The sequence below is a fragment of the Muscardinus avellanarius genome, assembly GCF_963383645.1.
Source record: "Muscardinus avellanarius genome assembly, chromosome: 2".
Classification (NCBI taxonomy): domain Eukaryota; kingdom Metazoa; phylum Chordata; class Mammalia; order Rodentia; family Gliridae; genus Muscardinus; species Muscardinus avellanarius.
In genome coordinates, this window is record NC_137787.1 from 133620150 (window position 1) to 133643072 (window position 22923).

Genomic DNA, 22923 nt, shown 5'->3' on the forward strand with positions numbered 1-22923 from the left:
ATCTGTCTGTATGTCTGTCTATGTATCTCTCTATCTCTTCATCTTTCCTATCTTATTTATATTTGATAAAGGGGATTAATCCCAGGGGCTATGCCTCAACCCTATACTTTATTTTATTTTATTATTTTTGTTTTGAAACAGGGTCTCCATAGGTTGTTGAAAGTCTTGCTCAATTGCTAAGGCTGTCCTTGAACCTGCAATCCTACTGTCTCAGCCTCCCAAGTACTGGGATTACAGGCATGTACCACCATGCCCAGCTATATATATCTATATTGGTGGATAGATTAGGTAGTTACATGGTTTACCAGAGGGACATAAGAGTATAAATTTCATAGAGAAAAATAAAGCAGATGAGGAGGACCAGGCCAGCCAGGTAAGGCTTAAGAGCTACAATTGGTCTGGAAAGGCTCAACTGAGAAGATGACATTAAGTCAAGACCTGAGAAATCTGCAGAAATCTGACATGAGTTTGAGCTTGGCAAGAATGGGGCCCGGCAAGAGGTCGTTACAAGCTAACTGGGGTGACAACAAGGTGGAGGTACTTGAGAAATACTTGGGAAAGCCATGAGTGGATGGTTTGGCAGCTGAGGTCTTGGGAAACCTAGTAATTGCAACTACAATGTGCACATACATAAAATGTATGATAGCATCCATCTCTTCTCACACAATGATTTGGAATCAATAATTTCATGAAGACACCCAGGCTAAATGAAAGAGCAAGGCACTAGAATCATACCTTTGCAGAATCAGAAACATTATCCCAGTATGGAGAAGGGAAGTCCACTTGCCCCATCAAGATCTGATCGAAAAGCACTTCCTGGTCATCACCACTTCTGTTTAGATGAACAGAAAAAACAGCATTAAAGTGACAACTTGAGGCATGTCTTGTCCTTCTTACACACTGAGCCCTTCTTTTTCCCCAAAGTGTGTAAAATATGTGATTTAAAAGCAATTGAAAATGTCAACATGTGACCATTTTTTTAAATTAAGAAAGAATGAGTTTTTAAACTGTATGAGGAAGACACATAATTTAGCATGCATGGCATGGAAAATATAACAGGCCTGCGAGTGAGGGTCTTATGTTCTTTTCCTGCTGCATGCTCCTTTGTGCAAGAAGGGCAAATAGCTCATCCAGAGAATAGAGAGATGCTTTGTTGGTGCTGAATAAAAGATTGCTGCCATACCCACGAAATGGAGGGAAACCGCACAGCAGGATGTAAGTGATTACACCAGCTGCCCAGATGTCCACCTTGAGGCCATAGCTGGAAAAATAAGTGATGTCAGAGTTAGCAAAGTCAGGTCAGGACAAATTATAGGGCATGCTAGAATAGATGATTCTACTATTTCAAACCCCAAATAAAACTGAATTACAAAAAAAAAAATGTTACAGTAAACACTGAACTAAAGCCCACCAGAGTTCAAGGAAAGAATTGAAAAAAAAAAAAAGAAAGACTAAGGCATACGAATAAAAATTAAAGAAATGCATGTCTAGACTACTAAATACCAGTAAGGGAAGGGTTTCGGCCAAAAAAATCAGTATCCTATCAATTACAGTCATGTCAATTAAGAGACAGGGATGAACTCCTGAGACAATCTAGCTCCCTACTCTTTAGAAATAACAATTATTTATAGAACATTTTCCAGTTTATAAAGCACTGGAATACATTATCTTGTTTTTACTCCCCAACAACTTTATGGATTGTTCAAGATGAGTATTGTCTCTTTATTTTATAGAAGAGAAAACTGAGATGCAGAGGATGAGAAATTTTGCCCATGATAGCACCATCGGTCAGTGGCAGAACTGGGCTCCACCCAAGGTCTTCAAGAGCCCAACCAGCTCTCCTTCCTACCCTGAGAAACCCCTCCCCAGGCTGGCGGAGTATGTCCCAGGAGGAAATGTGGCTATCCCTGAGGCAGTATTATCCGAAGGAGGTCAGGAAAGGTTCTGATGTTGGCCTCCACACTCACTCAAATTCCACAAATAAAAACGCTCCCATTTCTTCATATCTTACCCGAGGGGTTTCCCCGTTGGGGCTTTCTTCTCAGTTTTTTATCGTTCTGGTCCTTGGGTCTATGGAATAAGTAGAAAAGCTACCTCCACCTGGCCAGAATGGAGAAGGCCATCTGGATTCCCAGGTGTGGGTGGAAATGACTAATGAAAGGAAGTGGGGCTGCCTCACCTCACCACTCTAACCTCCCAAGTGAAGTTCAGCACCTCAGAGCCCTGATTAGGGCTCTCAGTAAGAAATAGGTAAGAAGGTGTTTTCCTGAAAACACCTTTGTCTCAAGCCAATCTGAGTTCAAATATTGATTTAGCCACTAACTGGGCAGAAGCTTATGGGATACTATTTAACCCTCTAGTTGGAGAGTTGCAGTGTATTCATGTGCTAAATGTACTATTTACTAGAAGAGAATTAAGTGAGTTTAAACCTGGTATATAGTAGGTCTTTAGTAAGTAATAGGCTACCTCACTTTCCCCATTCTAGGATAGAGATTTTCATTCATCTGATTCTGTACATAGAGACTATGAATTCCCAGTGGTTCTGATGCCTATGGGTATTTGCACTCTGCAGGAAATCAATGGATCTCCAAGAGGACCAAAATAGGACCAGGGATGGATAAAGGCTGTTGAGAGAAATAACCACAGGAGATTATAATCACTACACACAGCAGTGCCTGTTTCTTTTTATCTCCAAAAGCGAGTTAATCACCACTGTTGTATGTTGCTCTGTTAGTCTGAACATTTTTTACTCTGGAGTTAATAATTTCTGTTCTACCTTTAACAGAGGCCAAATGGAAGCCCTAAACAAGATTGTAGTCACTGGCAACTTGATTGGGAAAACACTGGAAATGGTTCCCCACTGTAGAAGTTAAAACAAAAAAGGAAAAATAAAAAAGAAGGAAAGAAACCTGATAGCTGATTCCAGTTCTTTTTTTTTTTCCCAAATATAACACCAAAACACAGGAGAAGCATTTACCCAGTCTCTGCAATGATTTCTGGAGCCACGTATGTTGGGGTGCCACAGACTGTGTACAGGGGGCCATCGACAATGGTGGCCAGTCCAAAGTCGCCCAGCTTCAGTGATTTGCTACCATCTTGATGCTCATAGACCTAAAACAGAAGGAAAAACACCGTCGCCTTAAAACTAAGCACTCAAAAGCTTTCTTTGAAGAAATGAGGGACAATGTAGTTAAAATTTAATGTACATAATAGACAAAGAATTCAGACAGTTATGCGAGGATACACATATAAGAATATCTTTAGATTACTGCAAATTTGGAAACACAGCAAAGAGCTAACAAATGGAAATTCATTAAGTAAATTATGGTACATTCATAAAATGGGATGTACGTAACCATTAAAATGGTGGTGTGGAATTATATTTCTTAAAATAAGTTATGTTTGGGAAGTAAGGATATCAGCTTTCAGATGCGTTTGTATAACATGTACATTAAAGCAAAAAAAAATGTGTGTAAAGACAAAAGTTGGAAAGAACACAGTGTTGATGAGAATGTCTCTGGGTGGTAAGATTATGAATTTTTTTATCTTATGCTTCTCTGTATTTGATGTTTCTACAATTAAAGTTGATTTGAATAATAAAATTAGGCATAGAAAGTCTCTAGTGAAATATGTTCAGTTTATGGAAATAATTACTTCTTTACTCCAAAGTATGGAAGGCTTTAAATATACAATTCTTTAGTGACAGAACACACAAAAAACTACACACATATTAAAATACTTTATTTTCAGTGTCCTACATTTCCAACAAGATCTATTTACATTTTTATTAATAATTTAAGGAGATATTAACATTTCATTTCACCTGTGGCAATTTGGAAAGATTTACCAGGTGTAGAGTCAGCAGTCTGTCCAGGTTTCCTTATTAAGGTAGTAAAGTTTCTAGTCTTTCACTCAACAAATCAAAAAAAGGATACTCGTGACTGTAGGCAAGTATTTAACTGCCTTAATTCTAGCCCATTCCAAATGGTTATGCTCTTGAGATTATCCAAATAACTTTATTGATTTCAGAGAGGATCAAAAGGCATCCAGAATTCTTATTCCATGCCCCCCCCATTTGAAATAAACAGAATAAAGAAAAGAAAACCACAGTAAAATTCTAGTGTTTCCAGCAAGGGCAATCTTCAACAGAGCCCTCAAAGAAAGAGCAAAGTTTTCACATACATAGGAATAATTCATCCAGCAAGTGGGGCTTGCATGCACTTCTGTTATCTCTCTATGATCATCTGGTATACCTCCTGCACAGCAAGACACATCTCCACACATCAGGAGCATAGCTACCATTCACATGCATGTCTTCCGTCCTTTGGAGAAAGTAAATTAACTTTGCATTCGACCACAGCACAAGCTGTAGATGTTTGGCAAGCTAAGCTACAATATCAGCAATGACCATGTGCATCCAACTGCTTTGACAGAGGCAGGTGGTCAGATTCTCTCCTCTGGAGACACTGGGTAGAAATCATTCTTATATATCTTGTCCATTCTCAGAACATGGAGTCTTCTCCCTAGGGCTCTAGATCAGGATCCAATCTGAGCTGTCCTGGTGCAGGCATTCAAATGCCTGGGGCATCACTTGGACCTGGATTGTGAGGGCAAAGGCAGTGCCTTGTGCAGTGGGATGGACTGAAGCAGCTGTGCAGCACTGCTTACCACAAACAGGTCTGAGTTAGGACTTTGAGGCTATAGAGCTGCAGAACACAGTATTGCTCCAGCCTAAATGTTCTCCAGCAAAAGAAATACCTAAATCGTAGCCTTCTTGTGCCCGCCATTCTGGTCATCCAAACAACAAGCAAATGTTTTTCATGAAAAGAAATATGAGATGGAACATCTAGTAGATGGCCTGTCTAGCTTGTTTCCTCCAGAGAGTAGAATTGTTTACTTCCTTACCAATAACCTTTCTAAGATTCCAAATAACCTCTTGCTTTGATGTCCTGCTAGGTCCAAACATTCATGATGTGTGCTCTGTGAGGCAGTGCAGAGTTTGACCTATTTGACCTCATTTATGCAGGAATTTTGCAACTTTTTTCTAAACATAGGGTCTATATCACCTTTTCTTTCAAAAGTTGGACAAAACCAGATGTTAGATTCATTAAGTCCCATTTTAGTTCTGCATATGCTCACACAATGTACATGGGACAGGGTTTGATTTTTAAGTATCTACATTTTAATGGAAATTCCATCTTACATATGGCCATATACTAATTATATTTAATATAGGTGATCAGTATAGTTCAAACTTTTCTTTGTGCTTTTGGGGATTGTACCCGAGGGTCATTCTACCTCTGAGCTACACCCAAGCCCTATTTTATTTTTTATTTTGAAACAGGCTCTCATTAAGTTGCTGATGCTGGCTGCAAACCTGCAATCCTCCTGTCTCAGCCTTCCAAGGACTGGGATTATAGGTGTACACCACTACGCATAGCCTCAAACTTTTGATAACTAAGAAAAAATGTGAAGCCCTGGGTGAACTGTACTTCAGAAAAAACAAAGAAAGAAAGAAAAAGGCACTAAAACTGTTACCTAAAATGAGGAAAACAAGAAGTGCCTACAAGTAACAATATTTCAAGAAAACAAAAAAAAAATAAAATACATTAAATCTATAATGTAAGTTTGATTTCTTTCTCTGTAGCCGTTTGTACAATACCCCCCACCTTGGCTTTTTCTTTTTGGTTTAAATATTAAATAGTAGAGTTTTCAGGGACATAAAGAAGCTCAAGTGATATTTAACAGAAACAACAACAAAAAAGGCTTAGAGACAAAGGCCTATTCCATGTAATTGGACACATTTCAAGACACAAATACATTAGAAACGCTTCAACAAAATGTTTTTGCAGGTGAATAAATGCCCAGGCCTCTGGTTGGAATTCTGTTTAACTTATTGTCAAGCAGGGCAGGAAACAAGGTTACTTTGGGGTTTTCTCTGTCAACACTTTGCAAGAAGGATGGAGAAGAATATATTCCAGTGTTCCTTTTCCTCCAATGGGAAAGAACCTTTCCTATAAGGCATAAGGAGTCTTCTCACAATTGGGGTCACCTTTAACATGGCTGCAGCCCGGGCTATGTTCACCCTTATCTCTTACCCAGCCAGCTACAGCGGATCCTTCATAAATGTAACTAAAACTTTGTTAAAACCACAGGTTGCACCGGGCGTGGTGGCGCACACTTGTAATCTCTGCACTTGGGAGGCGGAGACAGGAGGATTACACAGGTTCTAAACCAGCCATGCTGGCTTAAGAGACCCTGTTTCCAAACAAAAAATATAAAAAAATAGATCTGGGAGTATAGCCCGGAGGTAGAAGGATTTCCAGGAACCCCAGTACCACCACAAAACAAAACAAAACAAAACAACCCCCCCCACACACACAGGTTGCTCAATACATCTCTTTTCACACACACACACACACACACACACACACACACACACTCTTGAAAAATCATCTCTATTTTCCCCAGTGGCAGCTATAAATTCACTTTCAGCCAACTTTTTAATTCAAAGTTAGAAATAGAAAAGACTTCTCAAGAGCTCCCATCAGAGATGCTGAACCCTTGGTTTAGACTACTCTTGGAATCATTCTGACTTTGCTCCTTATAATTTCTTCTCATCCTGAACCTTTGGCCATCGCCTTAGCAGCCTGTGAGTGTAGACCCGGACAGCCTGATTCAGTAGGTGGGGCTCTGGTGTAAGAGGACCTTCTTGTTTTAAAGCCTCTATAAAGCATGGCCCGCACGTGAAGCGGGAGGACATCAATTGCCAGTCAAGGAGAGCTCACAACATGAGATATAATTTAATGTTCATCCCAGGCCCTTTAAATACTATAGATGTTCCCCTGCATCTTAAACACTGAGGGGCTATTAAAGAGACGGGGATTAGTGCAAATTACCCAGTATGTAGTGCTTTCACTGTTTTAACTAAGCAATAAAACTGTGTAATTGTACAACACTAATTGAATGCAGCTACACATAATTGTGGGCTGCCATATGTATCCTATTACCATAAAGACTGTCAGTATTTTGTAAGCGACTCTTGTGATCATTGCAGATGGCTACAGTCAGAGAAGTTGTTCTCTAGGGTTTATTATATGGCTATAAAGACATCCCATGATTTGACAGACTAAGTGTGTTAAATGGTAACAATTATGAAATAGGTTCCAATTAAAGACTGAAGGCATGTCTTACCAAGAAGAGATATAGTGAAAGGTCAGGTGTGTAGATTTTGGGGCATACTCGAATTTCTTTTCTTAAACAGAGGTTTTATTTTTGTATCTTGTTTGTTTATTTGGGGTTTTGCACTAGTAGTAACTTGCTGAACAGTAGATGTCTGGGCATATGCCTGATTTCCCTTGGATGGGAAACTGAGACCATTTGGAAAAGTTATTTGAAAAACTAAAACATTTAATATATAGTCATAAAATGCAGCCGGTGGCAATAAAATATTATGAAAATTCATAGATAACCTGAACCCTGTCAAATGCTTTCTGAGATTCCCATAATTGAGAACTAAAAGCGGACTACTATAACAGATGTTTTGGAACAAATGCAATTCTTAATGTTACTACAAATTCAAAGATAGCCCTGTGGAAGTATTGGCTAATGAATCATTAGTAAGCACTGAAATCGTTTTCACAGAGGCGCTCACTAGGTGCTAAAACTTATTTCACCGAACAGAATTGAACAAAAGTGGCATGAAATTGACAAAGCCACGTAAAAAGGTCAATTGACTTTTTAACATATATGGTATCCCCTTAAAAAGATATGGATTCTCCTCCAACTATGGTGTATGGACTCTATGTCCCTTTCTAAGAAAAATTAAATTTAAATCTTTTATTTTTAAGAAACCAAGGATAACAAAGCTTAAACAGGAAGTTCGTTTGCAAAATGCACTTTCTAGTCACGTGAATTAGACCTCCTTAAAAAAAACACACACACTTTATATCCACATGTGAAATATTTATGAAATCCAAAAGTTAAATAAAATAATGAAAACAATACAATTTGCATAGAATTCAGAATGGAGTGAGTAAGAAGAGAGGCAATATTACAAGAAGTAAAATCGTGTCTCTGAGTGTTCCACTGGAGATAGCTGGGAAGATGGAGAAAGGAGCGGAAACTCCAGGAAACCTGATTCTCATCCTTAATTTAAAATAGTCATGAAACTATCTAAAAAGGGGGTCTATGCAGCTGCAGTGAGATACATGAAATATGCACATTCCGGATCTTGTTAGGAAATGTATCCTAGGATTTTTTTTTCCAAACTGTGGGAACTCGGTATTATACGTTTAAAAAATATTATAACATTTTTGTCACACAATGAATATCTAGTATGATACTGTAGAAAAAAAAGAGAGGCCAGATCACTATAGAGGAAAAGGAACTAAACTCACTCACAAACTTGTCACCCTGAAATAACCATTGTTAACATTATGAGCCAAGGGCTTTCAGAGCCGTCTTTCTCTTTCTTTTCTCAACTTCTTTTTCCCTCTGGATAATACACTTATTTTCAGTAGCTGTTGGATATTCCACTCTATGAGTATACCATAATAATAATCCTGAAAGCAGCTACTACTACTACTACTGTTTATTGCACACACTCTGTGCCAGGCATGGCAATGAGGACTTTATGAGACATTTTGCAGATAAGAAAATGGAGATTCAGAGATATTATGTAATTTGCCCGATAAGTAGCAGAGCCAGAACATAAACTTGGAGATAGCAGAGCTCATGATTCTAACTAGAATGCCCTTCTGCCACACCATCACGCCCTTATTTAACTATTAAGTACCCTAAAGCAAATTGTTTCAATACATATTGCTTATTTTTCTGTAACAAAAACACTGAGAGCTAGGTGTGGTGGCACATGCTTGTAATCCCAGTACTTGGGAGGCTGAGACAGAAGGATCTAGGTTTGGGGCCAGCCTCAGCTACTTAGTGAGGCCCTCTGCAACTTAGTGAGACCCCGTTTCAAAATAAAGAATGAAAAGAATGGGTCTGGGAATGTATCACGGTGGTAGAATACCCCTTGGTTTAATCCCCAATATCACAAGAAATAAAAATAAAAACAAAACACTGAGATTGCCAGGCATGGTGGTTTACACTTGTAGTCCCAGTACTTGGGAGACTAAGACAGGAGAATTGCAGGTTTGAAGTCAGACTCAACAAGTAGTGAGACACTCATCAACCTAGCAAAACTCTGTTTCAAAGTGTAGCTTGGAGGTAGAATTACCCTGGGTTAAATCCTCAGTCCCACAAGAAACAAAAACAAAACAAAACAAATAATTGAGATGAAAAATCAATCTTTTTAAAAGGATACCATATATATTTAAAAAAAATAAACTGACCTATTTTCATGGCTTTGTCAATTTTACTCACATCCCTACACACACACACACACACACACACACACACACACACACACACACGCACACGCACATCTCTGTATATCTATCTTATTCCCCCTACCTTGGTTACATTTCTAGGAGTGGAATTACTTGGTCACAGGTTATACATATTATTTAAGACTTTGGCTGTCTATTACCAAATTGCATTTGGGAAACTTCTACTAAGTGTTCTTCCATCAATATATGAGATAACTGGGAAGTCCAGGCCCTTGAGAAAAAGACCCACGGTCAATGCTCAATACAGAAACTAGAGTATTATTGAACCAAATCATGCTTCAGGGAAATGTTGTTTGGCTCCTAGTTTCCTTAACTTTCATCCAAATTTAGAAAGCAGATTTTTTCCCCCCTAAACACCATAAAAAAGAATCATCCAGTTTTTGCTTGAACACGTAAAATAACTTTTCAGTTATAATAAAGGCTATTTAATTTCCAAATGGGTATAATTGTTAGAAAGTTTTTTCTTATAGTAACCCTAATTTCTTTCCCGTTAATAGCTTTAGGTTTCGCACTCTCAAATATAGTACAGAAAAAAGAAGAAAAAATAAAAATTAAAAAAAAGTTATTGGCTTCCATGTAGCAGCTTTTCACATAGCTGATGAGTGACATCCGTGCCCACGTGGCCCACCCCTTCTCTGGGTCAATCCCAGGGCCCTGACTTGATGTGTCAGTTATCACCATCAGAGGTAATGTGGAATGGGAAGTCAAAGCACTCCTTTGATGGATACTCTTTCAGTGAGAGAACTCCAAGGGTAAATTATTTTTTTAGTAGTTATATTGGGACACACTGAATCTAGGGTCAACCCATGATGACCTTGAAAATCAACCCAAAACCCATGAAAATCAGTCAGGGAAGATTTTCCTGTTCTTCTTTTTCTGTAATTGTCAATGAAAAAACTATGACCGAATCACTTAGTCCACAGGGATATGTTTATCTGTTATTAAATCTCACTTTACTGATTCTGGAACTCTGTAGACCAAAGATATCTTTGAATTTCGGTTCTGAAATTTGGTGCAGTACATCTTCATTTTAAGTCATAGGCAATTTGGATAGGGCAGGGCTGGCGATAGACTCCTAGACCACTGGCCCCTTTCCTTGGGTTATCTCCAGTCTCTAATCCACACACTTTGGTGGTTCAAGTTCACAGTACAGTCTGCCTTTTGTACTGGGGGTTTCTGGATATGCAAGTCAGAAACTGCATCTGTACTGAACATGCACAGACATTATGTTCCTTATCATGGTTCCCTAAACAGTACAGTATAAACAACTATTTACACATCATTTACATTGCACTAGGCTTTATAAGTTGTCTGACAATTTAAACTATACAGAAGAATGCGCATAGGCTCTATGAAAATACTATGCCATTTAAGGTAAGGAAGTTGTACACTGTAGACTTGGGAATCTCCACAGGGAGTACTGGAACCAATCCTCTGTGGATCCCGAGGGACAACTGTACAGGAGACAGAGCATAAATCTACCCAGACCTCTAGACATGGTCTAGTTGTGGGACTTACTGATATTAGCTGTCATAATGAAATGGTTTGATTTTGGGATTAAGAGTGAAGGGTTTAAGGCAAAAAGAAATCCACTATATTGTGAGATTTACATTGTCTTTTTTCTGTGGTACTAAGAATTGAACCCAAGGGCATTTTACCACTAATCTATTTTACCACTTCAATCCTCCGTTCCATTTTATTTTTTATTTTGGAATAGGATCTTGCTAAATCATCATGTGCTGGCCTTGAAATGAACCTGAAATCTTCCTGGCCCAGCCTCCCAAGTACTGGGATTATAGGTGGTATTATCTTAAATGGAAATCAAGAAGAGTTAGAACACAACTGGGATCATAGCTGGGCAAACAGGAAGAGGTGCTGCTAGATGCATCCACTTCACGAAGTGAGTGAGGGTCCGGAGTTGCACTTGTCACTTTGTGGGGAGCTTGAAACAGGCTTGAACACTGGGGCAGATGGCTTCTAAAAGAAAATTTCTGATCAAGAGAGACATATTCTCTGAAAAACTAATTTCTCCTAGAAAATATTGAGGAGTTTGGGAGAATTTTTTGTGTGTGCGTGTGTTACTGAGGATGGAACCCAGGGCCATTCTACCTCCAAGCTACACCCCCAGCCCTATTTTTCATTCTTTATTTGGAAACAGGGTCTCACTAAGTTGCAGAAGGCCTGCCTTCCTAAGTATTTGAGGCTGGCCACAAACCTACAATCCTCCTGTCTCAGCCTCCCAAGTACTGGGATTACAAGCATGAGCCACCACACCTGGCTGAAAAAAAAATGTTTAAACATTTATTTTTATACTTGAAGACAATGACTATGTTTACATCTGGAACCTAATAAAATTCAGGATGGGAGTTATATTTTTGCCAATAAAAAATAAATTTCTAAGGAGGTGACATCTGTGTACATATTTTCTCAGCCGTTCCTTGGGAGAAATAGGAGGTGCGATTTAGGATTTTTGTTGCCAAGTGTACAAGCTTGCCATCTAGTGGTGACTCCTGAAAACTGAAGGCATTCCATCTTTATAGTTTTTGATGTTTTAAACAGAAGTTCCTTTTTTCATAGGCCCTAAACTATCTTGCTGGTGCCTGCACACAGGTGCACACACACACACACACACGCACGCACGCACGCACACACACACACACACACACACACACACACACACACACAATGGCCCCATGCATTGATGCATCTGGTGAACTACTGTACTTGCCCCACTCAGCAAGGTTTATACTGATGTCAATATGACATGACTCTTCAGTATTATGGATGAGTTGGCTTGGGCTTGGCACATGGGCTCTGTCCCCTATTTGTCAGGAAGTATCACTCATTCACTCATTTGTCTGTCTCATCCATCTGCCATTTACCTGTCACTCATCCCTAGGATTATTACACACTAGGCTTGATTAAAAAAAAAAAAGAACCTCATAGAATCATTGACATAATGAAGTTGGAGGAAAAACTATAGCCGTGATGCAATAATAATTTTTTTTTTGGTGGTACTGGGGTTCCTGGAAGCCCTTCTACCTTAGGGCTACACTCCCAGACCTATTTTATATTTTTATTTGGAAACAGCGTGTTTTAAACCAGTGCGGCTGGCTTTGAACCTGCGCGATGCAGGGATTCTAATTGTGCGCCACCACGCCCGGCACAATAATAAATTTATAAGAGGCGTTTCTATGGTCCAGTTCCCAGTTTTCATCTGAAATATAACTGGAAACCTTACTATAAGTCAGATCCTATATTCTCACTAGTATATTTTAACATGACCAAATACTTAAGAGCTAAATAAATAATTCATATGATCAATATAGATCTTTCAAGCCAAGCTACATTTTTATGTTTCTTACAGGAATTAAAAATATAAATGATAAGAGTTCTATATACCCAATTGTATTACATAAAATAAATATTATAAATGATAACTTGCTAGTTATAACAACAATTAATAAAACAACTAGAAAAATATTATGTTAGCATCTAATGATTCAGAAGGATTTTGGAGGCTTCCTAATGGAACAGTGAAACAAAATATGCAGTGAAGTCTTTATTTGCTTTCTGCAAAGTACACAGTGGATTTTAAAACTTTATTTTACCACAGTGTTTATTTGAAGATAGTCTACCTACAGCTCTAATTTTACCATGAGGTAGAAAACCCCTTCATGGATGAATGGTAAAATTTAAAAAGTCATATAAAACCAGGTGTGGTTTTGCATGCCTGTAATTCCAGTACTTGGGAGGCTGAGACAGGAAAATCATAAATTTGAGGCCAAGGTAAAGTAACTTAGCAAGACCTTACCTCAAAATAAAAATGGCTGGGATATAGCTCAGCAGTAGAGCACCTCTGGTTTTCATTTCTAGTACCAGGATAAACAAATGAGTAAATAAAAGTAATGTCAAAAAAAGGATGAAAAGGTGATCTTTACTATATTAATATATAATTATGAAGCAGTTTTACTTTTATGAATAACTTACTTTTTGTTACATGTAAAGGGGGAATAAAAAGGAACCTTAAAGGAGGTTCTAAACCAGGCATAGTGGCTCACACTTGTTATCTTAGTACTTGGGAGGCTGAGCAGGAGGAGCGCAAGATCGCCAGCCTCGGCTCCTTAATGAGGCCCTCCGCATCTTAGTGAGACTCTGTTTCCAAATAAAGAATAAGATAGGGCTGGGAACATAACTCAGAAATAGAATGCCCCTCAGTTCTATCCCCACTACCAAGTGCACACACACAGGAGGTGCCAAAGAGTAAAGCAACTTGTTCAAGGCCATGAGACCAACCAGTGCAAGAGCACTTGGTTTTGAACTTGTGTGTACATTAGTCTGTAAATCTTGAATGTGTGAAAGTGTACCTGCCATGACGGTTCTTGCTTATTTCCATAGAATGTTTAACAATACATGAAATCCTAACTTTGTTAAATGTATTCTATTTTTGTATTTTATTCTATAATAGACTTACCTCTGCAAATTTTACGAACCCCTAGCCCCCTGTGGGAAGAAATCGTTAAACTGCAAAACAGAATCTCGAAGCTCTTTTCGTGTAGATATTTTAAACCTATTTTATGAATGTACTGTGATGGTCTCTCTGCATATTTCAGATTCTTAAATTAGAAGAGAAAAGAAAAAGGGGAGAGAGAATATTTTTGTTTGTTTTGAGTAATTTAAATTAAATTATATTCCAATGAGCACAGTACTTAAGAAGTCTCCTACAAATTGTAATTTTAGTAAAAGTACACTGCTACGCAATAATTTAAGGCATTTACAAAAATAGATAATGTTCTAGCGAGGAGGAAGTAAATAACTGGTGCCCAAAACTGAACTGCAAAGAACAAGGGGGAAGGAAAGTGAAATTGTTATTTTTCAATCACTTAAGTTCTAAAGCTTACATAAGTCATTAAACAAAGGACCACTTATAAGTCTGTTCCCAGGAGACAATTCTACATGATTCAGGACATGGGAATAATGAATGCAGACAAGAGAAAATTGCTTCAGTCCATGGAGAAGAGAATGTTTAGGCTGCTGCAGAGACGTGGAATTTGAGGTGCAATTAAGTTAGGGCTCTGTCATTTGACCTCAGCTTCCTTCCCCAGCCAGTAGCTGCAAGATTGCCAACATGATTACAATGAACTAATGGTGTGTGGATTTATTTCTTGAATGTCCACTCCAGGAAGGAATGTGTCCTTCTTGTTCACTGTCCCAGTACCTGGCTCATAGTGAGCACTTAATCTCTCTCTAATTTCTAGATTTCTGCAGTCTAGTGGTTTTGGAGTAGTTCAGAACTAGTTTGAGATCTTGGCTCTTCTACTTGTGAGATATTACAGTCGTGGGCAGGTTATTTAACTTCGCAGGTACCCAGTTTTCATACCTTTGAAATGGGACAGTAAAAGAATGTACCCCACACAGTGGTTGTAAAGATTGAAAGAAATATGGAGCCAAGTGTGGTGGTGCACGCTTGAATCCCAGTACTCGGGAGCGTGAGACAGGAGGATTGCAGGTTTGTGGGCAGCCTTATCTATTTAGTGAGGCCCTCAGGTACTTAGTGAAACCCTGTTTCAAAATAAAGAATAAAAAATAGGGCTAGAAGGTAGAATGCCCCTGGGTTCAATCCCCAGTATTGCAGAAAGAAAGAAAGAAAAGAAAGGAAGAAAGAAAGAAAGAAAGAAAGAGAAAGAGAGAAAGAAAGAATGAATGAATGAAAAAAGAAATAAAAGAAAAAAGATATGTACTATCAAGCCCTTGGCACAAGGCTGAGCGGAGCTGGTGGTCCACTGCAGAGATTCTACCCGCTTTTCTTTGTGTACTGGCAATGGAGTTGCTCATTTGTTTCTGAACATCAATGTGCACTCAAGTCACCTGGGAGCTGGTTGCAGTGTGCATTTCTGTACCCTGTCACCAGACACCAAGAACTGATTTGGTAGAGCTGCCCAGAGCCCGGGATTTGCATTTTATTTTATTTATTGACTTTTTTTTTTTTTTTTTTTTTTTAGTACTGGGGATTAAACCACGGGTATTCCACCTCCAAGCTACCCCCACTAGATCTTTTTTTTTTTTTTTAATATATATTGAAACAGGGTCTCACTAAGTTGCTGAGTCTTCCCTTGAACCTACAATCCCCTTGTCTCAGCCTCGTAAGTACTGGGATTACAAGTGTGTGCCACTGCACTCAGCTTGGATTTGCATGTAAACAGGCCTCTGGGAATAATTGTTGCAGGGAGTCTTTGGACCACACTTGGAGGAAAAAAAAAAACACCTACTATAGGAAGAGAAGTCTCAATTCCCAGGCATTTGAAGAGATGGACAAGGTAACAGAAATGACATATTTTGCATGATGCTCAGAGATGTATAATAGAAGCAAAAAATAGCTAGACTCTTTGGGGGAGATATAAGTAAGATATTATACATGTGTGTGTGTATGTGTGTGTGTATACACACACACATACATACATATGTATATATAAATATAAAAAATTTCCAATCTGAAGACAGTAAAATTGACGCTGCTTGCATTTTCCCCAGGGAAAGCTCCCCCTGCCTGGTCTCTGCCTCCCACTCCTTTCTGTACTGTCCCCTTAATAACTGGGCTAGAAAGGATCCTCGTTTGCTGGCATGGAGAACTCTCGATGTTTCCCTAGATGTATGGAGTTTGTGAAAAGCAAGTCAAACAATTGTAGAAGGTAGATGTCTTTATATTTTTATTTTATTGGTTTATTGGATTGAAACCAGGGGCATTCTACCTCCAAGATATACCCCCAGTCTTATTATATTTTTTGTTTTGAAAAAACTGAGTGGCTGAGTCTGGCCTCGAATCTGTGATCCTCCTGTCTCAGCTTCCCAAGTACTAGGATTACAGACATGTGGATCTATGCCCTGCTTCTTTTTTTAAATCAGACTTCATCATGATTATTTTTATGGTGAGGGAGTGGTGTCTTTGAAAGCCCTTATGACTTAGTTCTCTTAGGTTTTATATCATATCATTAAAATGTAAAGCTAGCAGATAAAATGTCTAATAGAGCTTCCTTTCTCTTGCCAGGCAAAACTTTCTAAGATAAAAGTGCTATAAATAAGTAATATATGTGTAAATGCTCCTGGTCGCTATCTTGCCCTAGCCCAAGAAATTAACTATAGCTATAGACTTTCTGGACTAGGTCTTTTGTTTATCTTAGTAAAGAAATACTAATACACCAGGCTTTCTTTCTTTCTTTTTCTTTTTTCTTTTTTTTTTTGGGGGGGGGAGGTACTGGATATAGAACCCAAGTGATTTCTATCTTCAGGATATACTCCCATACCTATTTTGTATTTTATTTGGAAACAGGTCTAAGTTGCTGAGAGCCTCACTAAGTAGCCAAGGCTGGCTTTAAACCTGTGTCATCCTCCTGTCTCAGCCTCCCAAGTACTGGGATTACAAGTGTGCCCCACCACACCCAGCAACACTAGGTTTTCTTAATGGCATATAACTCTACAAGCAACTTAAAAGGCTAGTCCTGTGAGATACTGAGGCTAGCTCGCAATGAGCCTTCAAAGCAAAAATTTACCAAAGAAAGAAAAGAACAAAGGGGAAAGATTCAATTCATTGGTAAGGGCTGGAACTCAGGATGCCCTGAAGTGGTCACTCCTCTTACCAGCAGGTTCTCTGGCTTGATGTCGCGGTGGACGATGTTCAGGCTATGCAGGTATTTGATGGCGCTGGCCAGGTTGTACAGCATCCCACTGGCATCTCGCTCAGTGTATTTGTTGGTGGAAGTAATGGCATCGAAGAGGTCTCCACCCTGAGAAGAGAACAGCCGGCGAAGCGGCACGTTAACAGATGGGCGATGGGGCCGCCTGTGGAGGGGACTGACAAGCCATAAAGGAAATGAAGAATGGATGCAGGACCTTGGGTTCCTAAGGGCTTTCCCTGCCGCTTGCCTCTCAAAGGACCAAAGACTTTATGGTGATTTCTCTGCTCATTATGAAAGATAGCCACATTTCCCACAGAGCTCACAGAGGGAACAGGGTGAGGACAGCAGACACATGTCCATCTTCACACCAGGGAGCCGGAGGTGAAGCTGGGTCCCCAGCACAGTGGCCTCGGGGCACGTGGGCATCCCAGTGGCATGTGTCACCTGCTTCATACCAACTGCCAGTTCAAGAGCAGATTCAAAATTCTAAACATTGCAAAGTGCACACCTAACAAGACATTCTGCTGCCTTGTGACATAATTAACACACACACACACACACACACACACACGTACACACACACACACACACACACACATACATGCACACTCTCTTGATTCTCTCAATTTAGCTGTCTTGCAGTGGGCATAGTGTTTTCTTTTTCTATAATGTGCTCTTTTGTAAGGAATGGAAAAGAAAACCAGAAACTATCATGCCCAAGATGAGACAGAGAGAGAGAAGAAATTTCAAAGAAATTTTTCATCTGAACTTTTGTTTCTCCTGTTCCTTGTTAATTTATTGCTACTTGGAGAAACAGAGTGATTTTAGGCTCCAGTGTAAGTTGCATTTATTTGAAACTTTTCCAGCGGACATGAGAGTGATTTACCAAAACTGTTTGCACCGCTATTGCTTACAATGCACCCAAACAGCTGAGCACTGTACACAATTGTGTTTGTCTGTTAATTGATGTGGTATAGAACTTCACTTTTCTTTTTAATATAGGAAATGCAAACGATAGTCCTGTAGCTTGACAATTTTCAGATGTCAGTATTGGGCCTGTGCTCCCTGTTTCCTTGTTACTGTCTCTGCTTTGGAAATTTCTCTCATTGTCCCATAAGCAGCAGTTCTCAAACGAAGTACATAAGATTTCTCATGACACATACTTTCTCTCTCAATTTCCTGTTGCTCTCAAAAAGCAAGGCTGCCATACATGTTTGCAGGTTGTCTACAGCACAAGAGCAGGCAGGTCACTGTAGTCAATGAGACCAGCGCCTACACAGTAGGACCGTGTGGCTGTATATGGTCCCAGCATGATTGAACTGGGCATCTATGACCCAGGTTCCTGTCATCTCTTTTCTCCTTTGTCCTCAACAAAGCAGTCAACTTAACCAGACCTTTCTTTATAAGTCATGTTCTCATGACACCCTTCCAGGCCATGTCATGTCTAATTACTCTGGGTGATGGAATCACTTGCTGTGGACCCCCTAGATTGCTGTTTTAAGGCATCACCATCCACACAGGTTTCTTCTATGGGCTCTTTATACAAAGCATCCTGTACACAGATGGTCCCTCCCCTCATGAGATAGAGCTATTTTCTTTCTCTTCAAAATATCACCGCTTCCTTCCCAAAAGACTAAATACTCTCTGTTCTGCCCCAGCCGGCACTCCAGTTTGTATGGTTTCTTCTGCTGCCATTTCTTAGGACAGTTATTTTTATGCTCCAGGTAGGGTGTTTCTATTTCTTCTTCGGTTGTCAAAACAGGCCAAGTTCACCTGTCCTCTTTAGGACCCCTTTTCCTTCTACTCCTCTTTGCCTTTCTAACTCCAGTGGATTTCTGAAAGCCCACAGCAGGCCCACTTGTTCTATGAGACCTGCCCTTCTCTGAACACATAAGCTATTTGCACATACACAGACTTGGAAGACGAAGTTCTATTCCTGCTAATTAAGCAACTTCATTCTTAACTGCTGCTTCACTGTTTTCCAGCCCTTAACTGTTCTATACTTCAGACACTCCTTGGTACACCACAGGAGGCTTCGATTTAAAGATGGCCTTACCCAGACTCCTCAGGGGAACATATGGAACCTTTCAAGGCAAGGCTGGGGGCTGGCCTCCACTTTCCAAGAAGCTTCCAGACCTGGCCTCAAGGTAGTTCTGGGTCAGATGAAATTTAAGAATATAATTTAATGGCACAATTGAGGAGTCCCAATGCTGGACCCTCTCTGGCCTTGTTAGGATATATTGGTCATGCAGAAAGAATGCATAAGAATTGCTAGTTGCAATAAAGACCTTAATATAGTCACGTGACTAGCATATGTTTGACAATAAGACTAAGCTTCCCCACAAGATATGTGTTAAACATTTAAGTCTTTGCCTCTTTTTTTTCTCATCTCCAAATTTAATTTGGTCTCAGCTCTCCAAAAGTCAGCTAACAACAGGCAGCTAACCAATAACAACAGGGGTTTAATCAATTGTTAACAGCACACAGAAGGGCATAGGGGTGGTTCAAAACTGTTGGTATAAAGAGTAATGTCATATAAAAAGACTGTCCTTGATGCTAGAGAAAGTATAATTTGATCACAGAATACCACTAATAAAAATCTGAATAAATAAAATTGACCATTCTTTGTTGGAATAGCATTTTAACATCTTTACCACAAAAGTATTGTCACATTTTTCTCATCTTCCAGTCTCAAATGTGACTTTAATTTTGTTAGCCTCAGACACGACCATAATCTTAGGTTACTGCAAAGAGACCCTGCTCCTGCTCCTACAAAAGAAACGCATTGTAACTTGAAGTAGAAAAAATACTTTACCTATAAAAATAAGGTAAACCAACATATCTAAAATATTAATGCCAATATCATGTGTGGGCAAAGGGAGGGGGTGGGGAAGGAGCTGAGAAGCTCACCAAGTGCTGAGTACATGTATGTTCCTATCACTGTGCATGTTAGTGAGATTGGTAGTGGTACCTTTGTATATGAACATAGCATCTTTGGAACTGTTTCCTTTATCATGCTTTTTTCCCCTCTCCTCACTTCCTGCCCCAGTACCCTTCCACTATTCACTGTCCTCTCTCTTCATTTACCTGAAGTTTCTTTTGTTTTCTGTCTTCTCTAGATTCCACATATGGGAGCAAACACATTACCCTTGGCTTCCTGAGACTAGCTGATCTCACTCAGCATTATATTCTCCAGTTCTATCTATTAATATTCTTAGTCACCATGTCAGTTCGTAGAAATGAGAGACTGGATGCTGGTGGGAGGAGATAAAGAGTTCTATAATATAAAAAGTTGTGATACCTTCTATAGAGGACTTGTTTTGCCTTCAAAGTACACACCTTTACTAATTCCATGACAAGATAGAGTTCAGTTGGCACATCCATCTCCTCAATCAGAAGAACAATATTGGGATGCTTCACTCTTCTTAGAATAGATACTTCATTCTGGATCATGTGCTCCTGTCCCAGGGGAAGGTCATCTTAATCAATATACACGAAACACACAAGGCACTGACTCAAAAGAGAACAACTACCCTGAGGATGACGGGAGATGTAGTTTGGTAAAATACAATGATGATCCAATAGCCTAGAATTGCCAAAAGATGTTGAAGGTCCTTAGATGATTAAATCAGAACCTATCACAATTGTGACTTCATATAAAAGGATAAAATAAAACAAATTTTAAAAATCAAGGGAAAAGTAAAATAAACAAAGGTATGGAACAGAAATAATCTCCAGTCATTCTAACTGACCTTTATACTAGGAATATCTATAAAGTTATAGTCTAATAAGTCAATAACATTCTATTCTACCAAAATGAACTTGTGTTTATTTGGGAGCTGATCGTTTTTTTTTCTCTGCAGAACACTCTATATCATAAGGATAAACTTTATACATACTTTGCCTCGACATTTGCTTTTCTTGATAATTTTCAGAGCATACTCCCTAGCAGTTGACCTGCAAAGAAAAAAATGTAAATAAATAAAACCTACTTTGAGATCAATCAAATAATTTTGTTAGGGATTAATTTCTGATCCCATAGATCCTGTATCACAGTGTGTATATTTTGTGTTTCTCTTTCCTCTTTTTTTAAAAAATATATGTAAATGTTTATGGATGACCAAGTGTAAGGATAATAAACACGAGCATAGACAAAGCTTGAGCTGTTTATATGCCCTTCCTATTGCCCTGTTTAGTTCCTTCTGATGTGCGGTTCCTCCTGTCTCTTGGAAGTACAGGGCAGTACAAAGCCGATGTGAATTCCTGCCCTCCTTCTTGTCCTGTCTCTCTGATGGTTCTCTATTCACCAGGATGGCTGTGGCAATTCCCTGAACGGTTCTCACGGCCACCCTGACGACTGTCAAGAAGCAAATTATACTCTCAGATCTCCATTCAGTGTGCAAGTTCTGCCAGAGAACTCAGGGGTGATAGTGTCAAGGTATATAAAAAAGGGTAAAGTCATTTCTGGAGCCTCTTGGGACTCTATGGGCCTTTAACATCTCTCTCATTTTACAGAAACAAAATGAAGGTGACCATTAACTTACTTTCCCAAAGCTTCATTCTCAGCAGCATAAAAGTCAGGATCCCCAGTGCCTAGGGTCCCTGCTTCCCATATAGCCCAACCAACACCACCCTTCCTTTGTGATGGATGTGGGAAGAAGGGTTATGACCTCTTCATTGCTACCTTTGAGTAGTTTCCTTTGTGTGTCAATATTTTTTTATCTTTTCTTTTCTTTCTTTTTTTTCTTTTTATGGTACTGGGGATGCAACCCAGAGGCCTTTTACCTCCGGGCTTTATCCCAGCTCTATTTTATTTTTTATTTAGAAATAAGGTTTTTCTAAGTTGATAAGAACCTCACTAAGTTGCTGAGGCTGACTTAAAATGTGCAATCCTCCTGTTTCAGCCTCCCAAGTACTTGGATTATAAGCATTTGCCACTAGGCCTGGCCAATGCATACTTAATAATCACAACAAATTCCTAGTTCACAAGCTGTGCCCTGATGTCCCATGAGTGCTTTTGCAGCTCTCTCACTTTGCCTTGAAGGACTCAAAATCCCCCACAAAGCATCCTTGAAAGAGAGCATGATTGTCCTAGCTGAAGTCCTAGTTGACTAATTTTCTTTAGCACAACCCAGGAACCTATGGGGCCCTTTGAAAAGTTACTCCTGGGGCATAGGACCTGTCAGTGCACCAGAAAAGGATTTGCTGGCACAGGACCACAGAAGAAAAAACGGGTGCAACCCTGCTATTGTGCCCATTGTTGTAGAAAAGTCATGCCTGAAGAGCACATTATCAACACAGGAGGAACACCCTTGCCTTTGCTAATACATATTCATCTCTTAAAATATGGCACAATATACCTATGAGCAGTGTGTGCCATGCATAACATTCTCAGATCGCTTTTATTTTCTTGGACCTCTGGAAAGTATTAGAAGAATATTTCATGATACCTCTGGGGAGAGAGGGCATACGCCATATGTCCTTGTTCAGCAGGAGCTGAATACTAACACTTTTGGAGCAATCTGGTATTTAGACTGTGAAGTTTCTTACAGTGAGACCCAAGATGTGAACTTGTGCAAAATGGGCGCAGCCCAAGTCAGAAAGAAAGAAATTCTGGACATCGAAATGAAAAATATCTAGGGTGAGAAGACAGGGATTGGGACAAGGATGCCATCCTGCTCCATGGACGAGCTAGGAGAAACAGCACATGGCCACCAAGTCAGACTGAACAGATGAGGGTGCTGGCAGATACCCAGCAACCCCGCAGCCAAAGGCCATGGCGAGCTGCTAAGACTGGGATTTTTTGCTACAGTGAAAACGATGCTAAAAAAAGAGTTGAA

At 39.5% G+C, this 22923-nt stretch overlaps 1 protein-coding gene across 11 annotated transcripts in view; it reads right to left on the reverse strand.

The window, feature by feature from the left end:
- Positions 1–22923, reverse strand: part of DCLK1 (doublecortin like kinase 1) — a gene marked incomplete at both ends in the record, with an annotated part of 363877 nt that overhangs the window by 35075 nt on the left and 305879 nt on the right. For 10 of the 11 annotated variants that reach the window (XM_080690076.1, XM_080690069.1, XM_080690081.1 and 7 more), the window contains 6 exons: positions 736–832; positions 1184–1261; positions 2978–3111; positions 17045–17191; positions 20423–20542; positions 20983–21040. In XM_080690076.1, coding sequence (XP_080546202.1) covers positions 736–832; positions 1184–1261; positions 2978–3111; positions 17045–17191; positions 20423–20542; positions 20983–21040 — 634 coding nt within the window. The remainder of the gene's footprint in view (positions 1–735; positions 833–1183; positions 1262–2977; positions 3112–17044; positions 17192–20422; positions 20543–20982; positions 21041–22923) is intronic. The other variant, XM_080690077.1, reaches the window with a different exon arrangement.